The sequence below is a fragment of the Plodia interpunctella genome, chromosome 26, assembly GCF_027563975.2.
Source record: "Plodia interpunctella isolate USDA-ARS_2022_Savannah chromosome 26, ilPloInte3.2, whole genome shotgun sequence".
NCBI lineage: Eukaryota > Metazoa > Arthropoda > Insecta > Lepidoptera > Pyralidae > Plodia > Plodia interpunctella.
In genome coordinates this window covers 3,662,696-3,680,151 of record NC_071319.1, presented here as the reverse complement: position 1 = coordinate 3,680,151, position 17,456 = coordinate 3,662,696, and the positions used below count along the sequence as shown (strand labels likewise).

General features: G+C 34.1%; 2 protein-coding genes across 4 annotated transcripts in view; both read left to right on the top strand.

The window, feature by feature from the left end:
- Positions 1-17,456, top strand: part of LOC128681141 (irregular chiasm C-roughest protein-like) — a 76,144-nt gene that overhangs the window by 8,466 nt on the left and 50,222 nt on the right. The gene's annotated exons all lie outside the window — the stretch shown is intronic.
- LOC128681140 (uncharacterized) lies at positions 7,051-13,042 on the top strand. Its single transcript, XM_053764784.2, has one exon. It carries the CDS (start codon positions 7,441-7,443, stop codon positions 12,718-12,720), a length of 5,280 nt encoding a protein of 1,759 aa, XP_053620759.1. The 5' UTR covers positions 7,051-7,440; the 3' UTR covers positions 12,721-13,042.

Sequence of the window (17,456 nt, the reverse complement as noted above, 5' to 3'; positions counted from 1 at the left end):
TCCACTATCGGTTAGGTCACATCTGAATCATAATGTTTGGTTCGCTATATTTACAAAGAGAACGCGCACATGATGGTCTCAATTTTCTTTTGTTTTGTACTAGCTTTTGCCTGCGGCTTCGCCCGCGTAATATTCCCATGGAAACATTTTTTTTAAACTCCTATATGGACGTTAAAATCGATACTTTGTATAAAATGATCACACATTTCCGTTTCTATTCGCGACTTTGAAACAGTGAAGCTCCAGGTGGGCGTAAAGAATGAATCTTAAATTTTGAACATTCGGCTGTTATTTTAAGTTGTAACATGGGAGTCGTATTGATCCTCACAAATTTAGCCAAGTCGACAAATAGGTACATACATACTTTAGTGGGCTAAACGGCTTAAAAAATAACACTTAATTAACTGAAAAATTATTAATTGGTGTATTTTTAAAAATTAACTTTTCTTAACATCTTATCTGCTTCGTAGCTTTTTATTGTTTTCGTTGAAAAAGTTGTTAAATTAAAAGATCTTGTGTGCTAATAATAGTCTTAAACATAATACAATTTGCGTTAAAAAAAAGTTGCTAACATATTTATATCATTTAATTTGCGTACTGATAAATTTAACGTGCGACATTTTGAATTTTTTATTTTTGAACGATTTCAATGAACCAAAATTTCTAATCGAATATAAAAAGGGCCGAGTGTTAAAATTTTAAGCGTAAGCAATTAACGATAGTTTCTTAAATTAATGAACCTATTTTTGTGCTTAAATTAAAATAATAGTATTTGTATGTTGTTATGATTATCGTTTAAACGGCGTGTAGTCGACTTGCTATAAAGAACTAAACTATATGTTTACAGACTACATACAGACCGATGGCATACTTAATTTAAATTACATTATTACAGTCATTAACGAAATAAGAAGTAAAGTATATACTATATAGGTAGTAAGGTCACATTTCGATACCCCCAGGGGACACGCTGCGTGTGATTCATTGACAGATTAACAAGAAAATGAACAGTAATGAACGAAAATAAGTTTACAAAAATAACAATAATGAACATTCAGCCCTCCATAAACGTATAAAATACCAGAAATTGCATTCAAAAATAGGAAAAAAATAATGTTGTTTTCCAGTAAATTCTTGTTAATAATTTCACATAATAGCCAATAAGTGCCAACATTTTGTACGACTTCAGACATAGTATTAATAACCATAATTGTATGTAGTTCACATTCTACATCGCGTTTTACTGGTTCTTGTTGATCGTTATAAGTTTTCTTACGTATATCTACTTTAAAAAGGTATTTTTTATGTAACTGTTAAAAATTCCCATCATTGAATAAACTTATTTAGTCAAATACTAGTTAAATGTTATAATGTTACTATCATAATAATCTTTTGAATACGAAATTTTGTACAATGGTCTTATTCAACTTTGTTTTTTACTTTGCACAAAATACAAAAAAAAAATACCAGTCAATCATTAGACCAAATAGTTAAAAGGTGATGCGATAAAGTGCTCACATATTATAAAACAAAGTGCTCTGCCGCGTCTGTATGTCTGTTCGCGACACACTGCACGACTGCGCGGATTTTGACTGCGGTTTTCACGAATACATAGTGTGATTCCTGAAGCATTTTTGACGTATTGCGAATTTTCGATGCCCTGATATATTTTGTTATCCATCACAAAAAGTGAACAACGTCGCTATGGAAGATTTCACTTTAAAAGTAAGAAACGCTCAACGGCTGAGGAAACGGGTATACGCTCAGATGATAGAGAAAACAAACCCGAAAATGAAATGAAAAAACACAAGAGTACGAGAGAGAGTGCGACAGAATAATTATATAAATCTGATAATACTATACGTCAAATTTGCACAATACTGGAACTTGATACAAAACCTGTTGCTACAAAGTGATCAATTACCAGATTCTCACGAAATAATTGGCGTTGAAACGATCAAATAACATTATTGTTTCGATACGGCTGTATCTTCACAACATTTAGCGAACATAAGTGGTAAAAGTATTAAGTACTTTATCATCCTTGCATATTTTGAGTTTTTACATAAATTACATAGTTGACACAAGTTTTTATTGATGTCGGAGAGGTTTAATTGCATGTGTGAAAAAAATCGGGAGTCAGGAGCCGTCAGGTCATGCTTATTGTAATAATGCATTGTCATCCAAGCTAAACGTGTATAAAAAATTTCAGCTGAATCGGTTGAAGATATCTGCTTCAAAATTGAGCTGAAAGTTTCCGGATTTCGCTGAACATCCAATTTTTTAGCATCATGGCAAAGAAGTGAGTGAATGTCTAGTTCAGTTGTTCTCAAACCAAATTTGAGAAGGGCTTGTCTAGTCAATTAAATCTACTTAAAACGATACAATAGAAAATTTCTCAGTAATTCGATTAAACATAACTATCATAATATCAACATAGATGAGATGGGAAGAAACAAATAGACAGAATAAATACAATCTCGCCATTGGTATTCTGAGGCAGGTGCACGCACGGATATGGACCGTAAGACGTACAGGCTGATGTTTTTATGGCTGGAGATAGGTATGTAAACTAAATGTGTTGGAAAGTATCCTTACTTTAATATAAAACAAAAAAGCCTCGAACTCGAAAACTACCACAAATAAAAATTAGGTACTGTACAGATTTTCTTGCGGTTTATATTTAATAGCTATATATATATAACTATAAAATAAATTTTACAATTATGTGTTCAAAGCGTGAAAGTTTAAAAAAACATTAAAACGATATTCTTTTAAACAAAACTTCAACACGGCTTTGATCAGTGTCTCAACTCAATATAATTACTTGGTAAAGGATTGGACGGTTTTTTATAATAATTTAAAATCTCATGTTACCAATAGAATGTACTATTACTGTGTCAGAATAAATAAATTTATTATTATTTGAAGTTTTTCCTCTTAAAAGAGAAGGTAATATTATATACGCGACTAACGCGATATAAAATTGAAAACGCAGCGGAAATACTGGAAGAAGAAAGTAATGTTCTGTTGATCCGGCAATATATTAATATAATGCTAACCAATAAAGCCGAAGATGAAGAAGAAGGAGAAGAAAAAGTAGCGGACTCTGAGCCGTGACTATGACGCTCAATGACGGAAGTACCTAATCAAGAAAAAGATCAGCTGAGTCAGAGAGAAAGAGAGAGAATATTCTTTCAAGCTTCTTCCAAATTTAAACACCCTGTAGCACGATCTAGCGCCGCCTATAGATAATTGAAAAGGTCGTCTCGCTCGCACTCTAGTTTATTGACCCCGACAAAAAATTCTCACATGACATTTTCCAATCTATCTAGACCCCCCAATGCTTACAACAAGTTCGCGTTGACAGATCTTTCTAAACTGGTTGATGAGGTTACACGTCCAATTACGATAGACCTCTAATAGTATAGATTTTGTAGTGAATTATGGGCCATTTTCTCGACTCCGGATGGTAGAGCTACTTTTTTAATTCATTGCGGTTACACGAAAGTATATTATTCGTTTGTATGTACACTTATTGGGTTTGATTCGTAATAGTGTTGATTCATATAAAATTTATGTTAAATAGGTGGTATTTCAAATAGCATGTATAATTTATTTATTTATTTAGTATTATTTAAATACAACGGTACATGTGTATCCTATTACAGTATTTATAAAAGGAAGAAAAGACAAAATCTTATAACAATATAACACAAAAAAAAACAAAAAAAAAACAGTATTGTATTTTTAATACAAGCAAGTCGACTCACATTCGTCATTCATGCAAAACCGCAAACAACTTCTGACAAGCATCTTGTTTACATCCATCAGCAAACACAATATTACATTCAGGTTCCAGGTTCAGGAATAATAAAACCTATAAAACCTACTTAGAATGCCTATTAACATTTTTTAGAATGAGCTTGAAATACTCACTTATGACATCTCGCCTTCGCTCAGCCAAAATTAAAAAAAAATATATCATCACCACCATCATCAAGGGGTGCCATCTTGGAATTGAAATTTGTAGGTCAGAATATCAACAATAAATTATATACCTACTTTAATCAGGAATCACATTATCTATTAGTGGAAACCGCATGAAAATCTGCGTACAAGTTTTTAAATTTGTCGCGAACAGTCAGACGCGGCATAGAACTTTGTTTTTAACCTCCGACGCAAAAAGAGGGGTGTGCAAATTATCACTATCACTTAAAAAATTAAAGATTATATTTATTAGAAACATATTATATATTGGTCTCTTTCTATTCTAGAGAGTCACTATGCCTAATTACAATCCTATCATGATCGTCTTCAAATATCCAAATTATAAGACCCGTATTTTAGTACAGTCAACAGCCTGTTATGAACCTCTATGGTGCGTTAATTGTGGCGAGTTTGCAATTAATTTAGGTAGGTTGATGTGCTGTTGACTGTACAAGTACAGAAAATAATTCAAACACAGTCTGGAAATCACATTGGTTCTAACAAAACGAAACAAGAGTGTGATCAGATTGGTGGTAGGATGTCATAAACTCTGCGTGAATAGCGCTTAGCACCTGCTATTGTGGAATGCGACCTCGACTTGTGGTCCAAGTCATAAGATACGAGTAGCCGTTGCCTCCTTGCCCCTGTGGTCCAAGTTATAATAAGACAGCTTGGTGCCCGAATGATGATTAAAAAAGGTATAATTGAACCTGTTCCTCTTAATAAAGCTGTTAATCGAATAGTTAAATATTCCTGGTCGAATAATATTACTAATAGTTTCAATTAAAACTATAAAAGGTATTAAAATAGAAGGAGTTCCTTGAGGAAATATAAACTCACGCTTAGCTTGGGTAATATAATTCAAATTCAAATTTAAAAAAAAATCCGGCTTGCACTCCGGGAGCGCCGGCAAAAGTGAAAACTTGAATATTAACGTTGTGCATTTTTGACTTCTTACGAATTTTCGATCGGGTCACGTGTCCTGACGCGAGTTTAACATTTGTTACCCATCACAAAAAGTGCACAACGCCGCTAAAGAAGTTTTATACTTCAAAAATAAGGTAATTTAAGTGCATCCATGCTAATATTATAAAGAGAAAAGATTTGTATATTTGTTTTGTGTTTGTAATGAATAAATTAAAACTAGACCGATTTTGATTAAATTTGGCACAGAGACAGACGTAACGTCCAGGAGTTACATAGGTTACTATTTTGTGGTTTTACCCGAGCGAAGCCGGAATGGGCCGCTAGTTTTATCTATAAAAGTAAATTAACAATTCAATAATAATATCGGCTATTATAAAAATAGGTATATAATTAATAAACTCAAAAACTACTGGAGCGATTTGTATGTAAATTTTGCACAGGGATAGAGCAAACATTCAAGAGTAACATATGGTACTTTTACGGGTAATATCATACACGAGCGAAGCGCGGGCGGGCCCCTAGTATGTTATGACTTCCTCCTAAAGCTACCCAATATAGCTGTACATTCACCGTACTCGACTTGTTACTTACTGGTTATGTGAAGTAGTTATTTTTACTACTCTCTTGAGACTAACTGACTAAAACGACTTCTAAGAACTCTGTAATTATTCTACCAGTAATATAATTTGCGGCTGGAAATGAACCAATCGCCATTTTTTATATATAAACTGTCAGTATTTATGCTCATGAAAATTATTATGCCATCAAAAACATGCTGTAAAATAGTTCAAGTCTCGCAGCTCAGTTTTTCTATCTTAAAAAGTTGTAAGATCCATGTAATACCAAGTCAGCTAATTTATTTAAGGGTTATTATTTAAGGGACCTTCTGTCTTAAGTTATTCTGTCGTAAATGATTATCATATCAATATTAAAAATCTTTTATGTTTTAAATAAAAAGATCCGCAGCTTTTTTTACTCCACTTGGCGTGGGCACTGCCGTGCCCCCAGATAATTGTCGGATAAAAATTACCTTAATAATTATTAAATTATCTTATTTCCTATAGGGTAAGCAAAAAATACTCTGGACAGTGCATCTCTATGTACAGTCCACAGCACATAAACTATCCAATTTCATTACAATTTCGCCTTTAATATGTGTGTGGTACTGAGTGTGTTTTGACCGTTTCTGTATTAATGTTAGCCATTGAGTAGTACTTTGCACAATACCAGACAAAGCAGAAAGAATGGGGGTAGGTCTTTGCCCACTAGTGGGATACTTGAGCTCTTAATAGATAAATAAAATCCTACTAATATTTTAAATACGATAGTTTGTGAGGATATACGTGTGTGTGTTTGTTACACTTTCACACAAAATCTACTGACAATGTTATGAAATTTGGTACACGGGTAGAATAATACCTGCAATAACACATAGGGTACTTTTTATCCCGATATTCCTACGGGAGCGAAGCCATGGGCGCAACTACTACTATATATTTGCTCATATTATTTGGTGTAACATTAGCAGAAATAAAAACAATAAACGTAATGTATCCTTATCCTTATTTACATAATATAAAACAAGCTGCCTGGCTGTCTGTTCGCGATAAACTCAAAAACTACTGCACGGATTTTCATGCGGTTTTCACCAATGGTAGAGTGATTCCTGAGCAAGGTTTAGGGGCATCATTTATTATGTTTTTACCCGAGCGAAGCAGGGTCGGGCCATTGTATAAGAAACAAGATTCACAACAGCTCTGAAAATATTAATCAAGGGAAAAAATAATATTCGAAAGACTCTTGAGTATTCAGCAAATTTTGTGTTAACATTATTTGAAATTTAATTATTTCGCTCGAAATTACTGAACCCGCGTTTAAGGAATTATGACAAGAGCTTTGTGTTGTTTACGATACATGACGCTTGAGATATTAAATACTTTATTATTTTTTTACATAAACAAAAGCACTTACTCAAATATTGGTCATAATAAAGAAAGGCTTTTGGGAAACAACAATTAGCATACAATAAGATATAACCATTTAATTCAGAGCAATCACTATGTTAACCATTATGAATATCTTGTATGTATACGCCATATACAGGAGTATTATGAAGTGTACCTGAAAAAATATTACACGGAGACGACGAAAACCCAAGAGAGTATAATTTGAATCCCTCGAGATTTAACCCATAATCCTCACACCACATCTTTTCATGGTGACCCCAATACCAATCGCACTCGCAGTAGCCTTTTCCCATAAGCTGTGGGATCGGAGTCAGCGAAAATAAGGACGGAGCAATTCGAGCCGACGCCTGGGTCGTGGCAAGATCAAGACGCTGATCAAGTCAGAAAACCAAGGCTGGCCAATACCAACGTGGATCAAGAGGATACGATATATGGGTTAGCTTACCTATACGTGAGTGACAGGCTAAGGTAATCTATTTCATCACTGTTAACCTAATTGGGCATAATTTGTTTGCTTCCTGTATCCATCCCGACTTGCAAATCTACCTAACTAGTCATGCCTTCAGATAGCAGCGACGATACTGTAGTGGAAATGGAACCTAAATTATTAAAAGATTTAATAAGGAAAAGAGGGATAGAGAAGGGAAAATTGACTTTGTTTAGAAAATATATTACTAACTTAGACCCAAAGTCTCTATTGGCAGAGCAAGTCATTGATTTGGAATTGAGAACAAATAATTTTGACTCAGTATTTTCGAATTTCCAAAATATACAAGATAAAATAGAAACTATTGCTACAGATTTAGACAAAGAATTATCAGAAAGAGAAAGTTTTGAGAATTCTTATTACCAGATAATAGCTAAGGCTAAGAGTTACCTAATAGACTTTAAACAACCATCTGCATGCAACCATAACCCACCACTGGACAAAGGCTTAAACAATTCTGAATCTGAACAAAATATAAAGTTCCCGGATATTAAACTACCATCATTTGATGGCAATATTGTTCAGTGGATTGAGTTTCGCGACACATTTGATGCTATTGTTAATCAAAGCAACTTAAAAACAATTTTAAAATTTAAATACTTACGCAGCTGCTTGACTAAAGGTGCTCTGGAAGTTGTAAGTTCATTGGAGTATTCAGAAGATTATGCTATAGCCTGGCAACTTTTATGCGAAAGATACAACAATCCTAGAGTCTTGGTTTACAATCACTTAAGAGGACTATTCAATATAGACAACGTAGCAACAACTTGCCAGGCATTAAGAACTTTAAGTGATAATATCTCAAAGCATCTGCGCACGCTGCAATCACTTAATATTCCTGTTGAGGGATGGGACATTTTGATAATATTTTTTCTCTCCAATAAATTGGATATAAAATTACAAAGAAAATGGGAAGAAAAAATAAATGGTCGTGAACTTCCAACATTACAGGACTTCAAAACCTTTTTGCGGGTTCAGGCAGATCTCCAGGAGACGCTAGGCCAGGCTGGGACCGGTTCATCTGAGCCATCTTCTGCTACATCACCGAAGGCTTTGGTAACCACTTCCTCTCCGGGAAACAACTCGAAGGTAACAACGAACAATACCTATCGTAATCAATGCCCAAACTGTAAAGAGAAACATTATATCAACCAGTGTCCCAAATTTATATCTCTAAATCCACAGTCACGCATTCGTGTTGTTAAAAAATTAGGTTTGTGTTTAAACTGTTTACATTCCAATCATATTTTACCTAATTGCAGAGCCACACACTGCCGAACCTGTAAGGCAAAACACCATACCTTACTTCACATTAACCAACAAGACTCTAAACAGTCAGGAACAACACAATTATCAACTTTAAGTCCGGAACCTAGCAATGCTCCTATAGAAACCAAATCGGTTAACTTACTTACCAACCAACAAGTAGTTAACACAACTCTGGGTTCTGCAGATAATAAGTTACCTATACAAAATAAAAATATCATTTTATCTACAGCTCAGATAAATGTCATGGATAATACAAACCAATTACATAGAATGCGAGCATTGTTAGATTCTGGCTCTCAGTCAAATTATATCACTCAAAATGCATTTAAAAAATTAAAATTACCTACTCAACGATTAGACATGGAAGTTATTGGCTTTAATGAAAATGTAACCAAAATTAATGAAATGTGTAACCTATCAATACATTCTTTGGATAATATCTTCTCAACCAACTTCTCTTGTTTTATTGTGCCAAATATTTGTAATTTGCCTTCATATTTACCTAATGAATATAGCCTTAACATTCCGAAGCGATTCAAACTAGCAGATGTTTCTTATTATGAAGGAGGACAGATAGATATAATTATTGGAGCGGAATTATTCTATCAACTGCTTTGCATTGGCCAACACCGCTTAGGTGAAGGTCTACCAATACTTCAGAGAACCAAATTAGGATGGGTGGTTTCAGGATGTACTTTAGTAATGAATAAACCAACACAGGTGAGATGTAACTTTATTATGAATTCTTTAATGCATGATAATGACAGTGATGAGACGAAGAAGTTTCCAAATGATGATATTGCACAATGTGAAGCGGTCTTTGCTACTCATACAAGAACAGCTGATGGAAATTTCGTCGTCTCCTTACCTCTTAACGAACCTGTCTCCTCCCTTGGTTCATCTAGACCTATAGTATACAAAAGATTTAAAACCTTAGAGTCAAAATTTGGAAAACAACCAGAGTTTAAACAAAAATATGTAGAATTTATGAGAGAATTTCAAAACGCAGGGCATATGATTAAAAAAATTGATTCTGAACCCTGTAATTATTTACCCCATCATGCAGTCCTGAATCCACAAAAATCCACAACACCTATGCGAGTCGTTATTGATGCATCATTTCCAACCCATACTGGAAAATCTCTAAATGACCTACAATGCAAGGGTACAATAAACCAAGACAGTTTGGAAAACATTTTACTTAGATTTAGAAAACATAAATACATTATCTGTGCAGACATTGAAAAAATGTATAGAAAAATATATGTAAATTCAGAACAACAAAACCTACAATGTATTCTATGGCGTGAAAACACGTCTGACCCGCTTCTTACATATAAATTAACAACACTTAGTTTTGGATTAAGGTGTGCACCTTACATAGCTACACGTTGCCTGCTACAGCTGGCTACAGAGAATAAAGATAAGTTTCCCTTCGCGTCTGCAGCTATTTGCTCAGACTTCTATATGGATGATTTTTTGCATGGAAATGATGATGAACTTTTAGTTTCTAAAACAGCTGTTCAAGTTTATAATATTCTGCGAAGCGCTAATTTTTATTTGAGAAAGTGGAAGTCTAATTCAAGGAATATTTTAACTAACTTAGAGAATTCAACAAGCACACAAACAAGTAACACATTAACTTCCTTAGGTACAAACACAGACACACAAAAGGTACTAGGGCTTGCATGGTCAAGTGCTAATGACACAATATTGTATACATTACATAAAGAGCCAGTACCAAATATTTTAACCAAACGAAAGGTATTGTCCATAGCTTCTGCTATATTTGATCCATTGGGTCTAATCGCACCTGTTTTAATTATTGCAAAGGGATTCATTCAACGTTTGTGGAAAATTAAATCAAACTGGGATGAAAAATTACCTAATGACCTATGTCAAGAGTGGACAGAGTTCTACAACAAACTATATTCATTGAAATCCTTAGAAATACCTCGTCATGTTCTTACCAATAATTATATAATTGCAGAGTTTCATGGATTTTGTGACAGTTCATTAACTGCTTATGGAGCAGCAATCTATGTGCGGTCCATGGGTAGTGGTGGTGAAATCCATGTTCAGCTTCTCTGTGCGAAAAGTAGGGTTGCTCGGAATGAAACAATCCCAAAATTAGAACTACGAGCTTGTGTTTTATTATCAAAATTGTATGACAAGGTGCAAAAGGCCCTTAAAGGTAGCATTACAAAAAAATATTTTTGGTCTGACTCAAATGTAGCATTAGCTTGGATTAAGTCAAAGTCAAGTAAGTTAACTATTTTTGTAAAAAACCGGATAACTGAAATTAAAAAATGTACAGAACCACAAGATTGGTACTGGGTCTGTTCAAATGATAATCCGGCAGATCTACTGTCAAGGGGATTGCAGGCGGACAAGCTGCCCGCTTGCGCCCTCTGGTGGCATGGACCTCCGTGGTTATCTAAACCTAATGTTGAATGGCCTTGCCACAAAAATTTGTCACAATATTCACCCTCTTTTGACAATGAAGTAATAAATGAAACTTTTTGTAATATTTCTACCAAAGATAAAACAAATGAATTTGTAACATGTCTATTTGAACGTTGGTCAAACCTTAATAAATTAAAACGCTGTTTTGCTTTTATTTTAAGGTTTATTCATAACTGCAAAAACCCAAGTAACAATGACAACCCAAGTAGAAATTCAAACCCAAATTACAAACTGCTTGGTCCATTATCAGTTCAAGAGTTAAATAATTCTTTAAATAAATTAATAAGTTTAGCCCAAATCTACTCATTTCAAGATGAATATGACTTACTAAAAAATAATAAAGAGTTACCAAAGTCATCTTCATTATTGTGCCTTAATCCGGTAATGAACGATGGACTCATACGAGTAGGGGGTCGTTTGGAGCAGTCTAACTACCAATATGAAAAAAGACACCCTATTGTTTTACCAAAAAATCACTTGCTTACTGAATTATTAGCTACTGAACTTCATGAACAACTTTTACATGCGGGACCACAGCTATTGTTAGCTTCGCTTCGCGAACGCTACTGGCCTATACATGGTAAAAAATTAGCTAATAAAATTGTACACAAATGCATGACTTGCTTTAGAGCCAAACCAAAGGTAGACTCGCCCATTATGGGCAACTTACCCGCATCTAGAATTAACCCCTCACCCCCCTTCCTGTTTACGAGCATTGATTACGCGGGCCCATTCAATGTAAGAGACCGGAGAGGACGTGGGTTCAAAGCAAGTAAATGCTACATTGCCTTGTTCGTATGTGCATCGACGAAGGCGATTCACATCGAATTGGTTTCCAGCCTGGAAACAGCTAACTTCTTATCAACTTTGAGACGTTTCATTTCTCGACGCGGGAAACCGAAAGAAATATTGAGTGATAACGGCACAACGTTTCATGGCGCAAATAATGAAATCTCCGAACTCTATAACTTCCTGAAAAATAACTCTGATGCATTTATAACTTCTTGTGCAAACGACAATATTATTTGGAAGTTTCTACCTGCTTACAGCCCTCATATGGGTGGGTTGCATGAATCTGCCGTAAAATCATGTAAATACCATCTCAAGAGAGTCTTAGGAAACTCTCTATTAACGTATGAAGAATTCTCAACTGTCCTCACCCAAATTGAATCAATACTCAATTCACGTCCATTATGTCCAATTCCGAACTCTGATAGTGATGAAATATTCTACTTAACACCTGGCCACTTTTTGTTGGGTAGAGCGCCCGTGTCGATGCCGGACTATGACTATACTGATGTACCTATGACTCGGCTTACGCAATATCAACAGTTGCAGCAGTTACAACAGGATTTCTGGAGAAGATGGTCAAGAGATTATATTGGACTGCTGCAGACGCGTTACAAGTGGAGAAGTTCGAAGGGCCAGGGTCTTCGCGAGGGCACAACGGTCCTGGTGAAGGACAATCATCTGCCACCGTGTCGGTGGAAACTGGGCCGCATCGTAAATACCTGCCAGGGGAGAGACGGCGTCGCGAGGGTCGCAGAAATACGCACTGCTCAAGGAGTCATCAAACGTGCCTTCAATACGATTTGCCCTCTTCCAGGAGATTAGGAGATTACATTTTAAATTTAATTTACCATTTCTAAAATTTCAAATTACTTGATATATGTGACTAGATAAGATATCTGATACAATAATTACATACAAACATTCAGAATTTAAATCTTTCATAAACATTCAACATAAACATTCACTTACACAGTAAGTACCTATCGGATATCTCAATCTAGAAATTAGTTAGGTGGCAGCATGTCTAACGACAGCTGTCAATCTGTCAATGTCATAAAAAATACCGCCTTTTTATTTGTAAAAAAGTACGAAACTACTTTGAATTAAATATTACACGGAGACGACGAAAACCCAAGAGAGTATAATTTGAATCCCTCGAGATTTAACCCATAATCCTCACACCACATCTTTTCAGTACCTTTATTTATTTTAGGGCGGCAGACACATGTTTTAGAGTTGAATCTAAATAGTCATGTATCTTCTAATGTAATGTTTAAAACTTTGAATGTAATGATTTTCAATTATTTTTAAAATTTAAGTTTTTATTTTTAACCCCGACGCAAAGAGGATTGTTATCAGTTTAACGTGTCTATCTGTGTATCGGTCTGTGGCATCGTAGCTCCCAAACGGATGAACCGATTTTCGTTTAGTTTTTTTTGTGTCATAGATAATTTTATCCCGAGTGTTCTTAGCTATGGTTCATGAAAATCGGTTCAGTCGTTCAAAAGTTGTAGCGAAATGAATATTAAAAGTACAAGCTTTTATTTATCTTGCAATGTATGTCGCTATGTTCCTATGTCTCGGGTGGAATCTTGCAACACAAGTTTAAAGCAGACATCTCAAACCGATTGAGTTGAAATTTTGTACACACGTTTAATTTGGATGACAATGCATTATTATGATGCAAGCATGACCTGATGGTGCACCCAGGAACGGCTCCAGACGTGGGAACTCCAACGGTTTATTGCACGGACATGATTTTCTTGTCACACATTGAATGCAATGAGATCTCTCTGACAACAATAAATGCTTATGTCAAAAATTAGATTTAAAAAAGTTTATTTACTGTAATCAACTTTTCCGTTAAGCATTGATTTTTTTTTTGTTAAAACATTTTCCTAACTAATCATCTCAGTTGATTCAACATGCCCGAATACCTACACACGATGAAACAACTTTTTTAATTAAATTTATTTTAGCCATCGCTCGACAACGGATAAAAATTAAGATATTCATTATAATTTGCTAAGTAGGTGTTGACTTGAATATAGATGTGACAGAGAATTGTATTTGTATATTGTTGAAAAAAAAAAGATCTTAATACAGTTATTATGTAAAACAAAATATACCTATTAATGTCTATTTATGCTTACCAATTATGTCATGCAAAAACTTGCTTAATAATAAACCATTACAACACCCTCTCGCGGTCATTTTTATAACTAAATTTTCGAGTTCGAAAGAGAATTTGACTTGTCTATTACAAGTTTGAATTTTAAGTGTGAATTTTATTCCTTCGGAATTTTTTCTCTATTATTTTACTTCATGCCTCTCATTATTCTAGGTTGATGAGAAGTAACCGTAAATTTCCTTGTAAACTTGTAAAATATGTGACTTATATTATAACTAGCTTTTGCCCGCGGCTTCGCCCGGGTGAATTTCAAAGTAAAATCTCGGTCATTCTTTGAGAAAAATGATGAAGAGTATGTTTTCCAATTTTCAGCTTTTTATGTTGAAAATTTTATTTTAAAGATTGTATGGGACATACAATCTTTCACCCCCCTTTTAAAAGGGTTGAGGGTTGACTTACAGAAAAATCTGAAACACTTATTCATTACTTTGTTGTAAACAACTAAAATCCAAATTTTCAAATCATTCAATTCAACGGTTTAAAACTATATAAACGTTTTTCAGCCCTTTTCACCCCTTTTGGGGTAGAAATTCCAAAAATCCTCTGTTAAAAATGTTAGTGCTCACCTGCACTCCTCAGGGAACCTACATGCCAAATTTCAGCTTCCTACGGCGAGTAGTTTCGGCTGTACGTTGTCTGTCAGCCAGTCAGTCAGCCAGTCAGTCAGCCAGTCAGTCAGTCAGTCAGTAACGCAAGAGTTTTATATATATAGATTAATTTTATTTTGATCGCATTGTTTAAGAGCCTTGCCTCTTCTTGTTAAGAAAATGCAGCACGACAATGGCTCAGTCGTGCTTTTTTTCTTAACACAAAAGCACGCACGAAATTTACTCCTCATAAAATATCCCTCGCATAATCAATTTTCATGCTTAAGTACTGGAAAATCGAGCACCTAAAATAATTTCAAAAAGATAATCTCTAATTCAGCGCTTGATAGAATTATTGCATGTGCATACTTGGACCGAAGCCAAAGTCACAAAACGAACACGACTAAACAAACTGCAAACGAAAATAGACTCTATATCGCTTGATTATTAGGTATTATTTTGAATGAACAGTTTGCGTTGATAGACGATACGATTTTGAACTTTATTGGGAGATAATAAGGACTGTTTGATAATTATTTAAACGATATCTAGAAGAAAATTCTAACATTCTGAATGAAGCTTAAAATCAACATTTGCTTTGTTGAATAAACATTCGTATAAGTACCAATTTAATTTCTTCTATCACTTCAGAGAATATACCTGTCTCACTCTCTCATCTGATCGTTTTTCCTGCTACTTTCCAGCCGTTGAGCGTTGGAGCCCAGGGTCCACATTCCAATTTTTTCGTTTCCACTTCACACGATCGTCGACATCTTCAACAATATAACCTACCGTTTTACTATAATACATAGTCATGTCAGATGCCTTTAGGTGACTTCAATAAAATCTGACACCAGTATTTGCAACAACCTACTCCATATGATGATGATGATGACTATAATAATATTTTTATGTACAATTTCAATTTTGCGATTATAATTTTTTTGGGGCATTAGTTAGGTATTTACCAAATACTTAAATTTCTCGGCGATATCTTACAATTTTTTTTAAATATAGAGTTTAAAAAAAGAACTCATATTAATTCCTCATTCTCGATGCAATAATTGTTGATAATTGTTTTAATTATTAAAAGATAATAAAAATAAATTGACACATAACGTATAAACACAACTCTACTACTAATTTAATTTTATTTTTATAAAACATAAAAAAATATTTTATTTTTTTACGAAATTTATAATCATAAATAATAAAAAGATTCCAGCTCGTCGCCGCTTGGAGGGGTTCCAAGAAGGCTGGCAGAATTACTGAACCGCTATAACAATCCTCTGTGCAAAGTAACTGCCCGCCCTTGGATCGCCCGTTACCTCACGGAGACGCGAAATCTCAGTCAAAAAGGATTTTGCCTCAGGACCCCATGGGCCCATCGTTTTAATTAAATATTTGTGATGTCAAGCTGTTGAATTCAATACTATAATGTAGAATCTAATTCCAAGGTAAATTGATAGAATAATTATTTCTATCGGTCGTCATGGAGCTTGCGTAGATTCTATGCGAAAAATAAATCGAATCGATATCAAAATCATTAAAATTTAAAATAACGAACAAAAATAAAGACTTGCATTACCCAAACGCTATTTAATGGAGCTAACATCCGAGGATCGCATCGACAACAAACCAAACTCTATAAATAGGTCAGTGTTGCCATAGTATAATTTTTTATAGTATGTTAACTTTACATCTGGCTAGCTGCAAATCAGGGCTCTTTTTTGTAGATTGTTCATTTTTAGACTCATAAAAAAACGTTAAAGATTTTGTAATTTTATCTGAAGCAAAGCCATTTGTTTTAACATAAATACATCATCAATACATGCCCAAACAGAAGGAAGATTTAGCACGTGAGACTATACAAAAACTTTTAAATTGGATGCTAATGAGTAAACGGTAGCTCCGATAGCTCCCATTAAAAGTTTGTATCACTTATTCCAAGTTAATAACCGTACAGAGAAATAAAATATCTTGAGCTAAAGTTAATCTACCGGTTGATTTATTTATACTACGGTGTAGTGCACATCTGTTAATACAATCCTTTATCCACTTCAACTGCAATTCTCGCTGTTATTCCATGGACTATAGAGTTTTAATTCGATTGTTTAATTTTATCGGGTATAAAATGTTTGAATCGATCAATTTTATTTATTGCTAAGCTTAGTTCCCTTTTACTCGTATTTGCTACAATTAGTTCAGTTTTGGTTCACTATTTTGAATCGAATTTATCTAAATGAATCTGTAAAGGCTTTTATCTGTTTAAATTATGTTAAATGGTTCGATGGTTATTTGTAACGCTTGTTTGATATAAAAGATAAATACGATTTTGAATTGGTGCCATTTTTTGTAGTAATACGTTAACATTTTTAGATAATTCTTGTCACCTAGTAAATGGACTTGATGAAGATACAGAACGAATAAAACGTCTACAAGTTAAATTTAAGCCATAATGTAATATATACCATACTATATTATGTCATAGTTAGTTTTAAGCATAACAGTTTACGCATAACTATTTGAAGCTAACCTAACCTAACCTAAAAGTTAATTATGCCACATTTACTCGTATGCTAAATTTCTTTATTTAAAATAATTCAATTATCAATTTATTATTTAAAAGTATTTTATTTGTTTTGTTAAAGAAAAATGTTGGGTCTGTGAAAGAAAAATTTTTCGTTTCCTATTCTATTGTTTAACATATTATATTGCACTTGGTCCGAATTTTATTAAAACTAGAGAAAACTGTTGGGAGCTCTTTCAGGAAACTAATT

Coding starts and splice junctions, on each gene's coding strand:
- LOC128681140 (XM_053764784.2), top strand. CDS start 7,441: ATGCCTTCAGATAGCAGCGACGATACTGTAGTGGAAATGGAACCTAAA.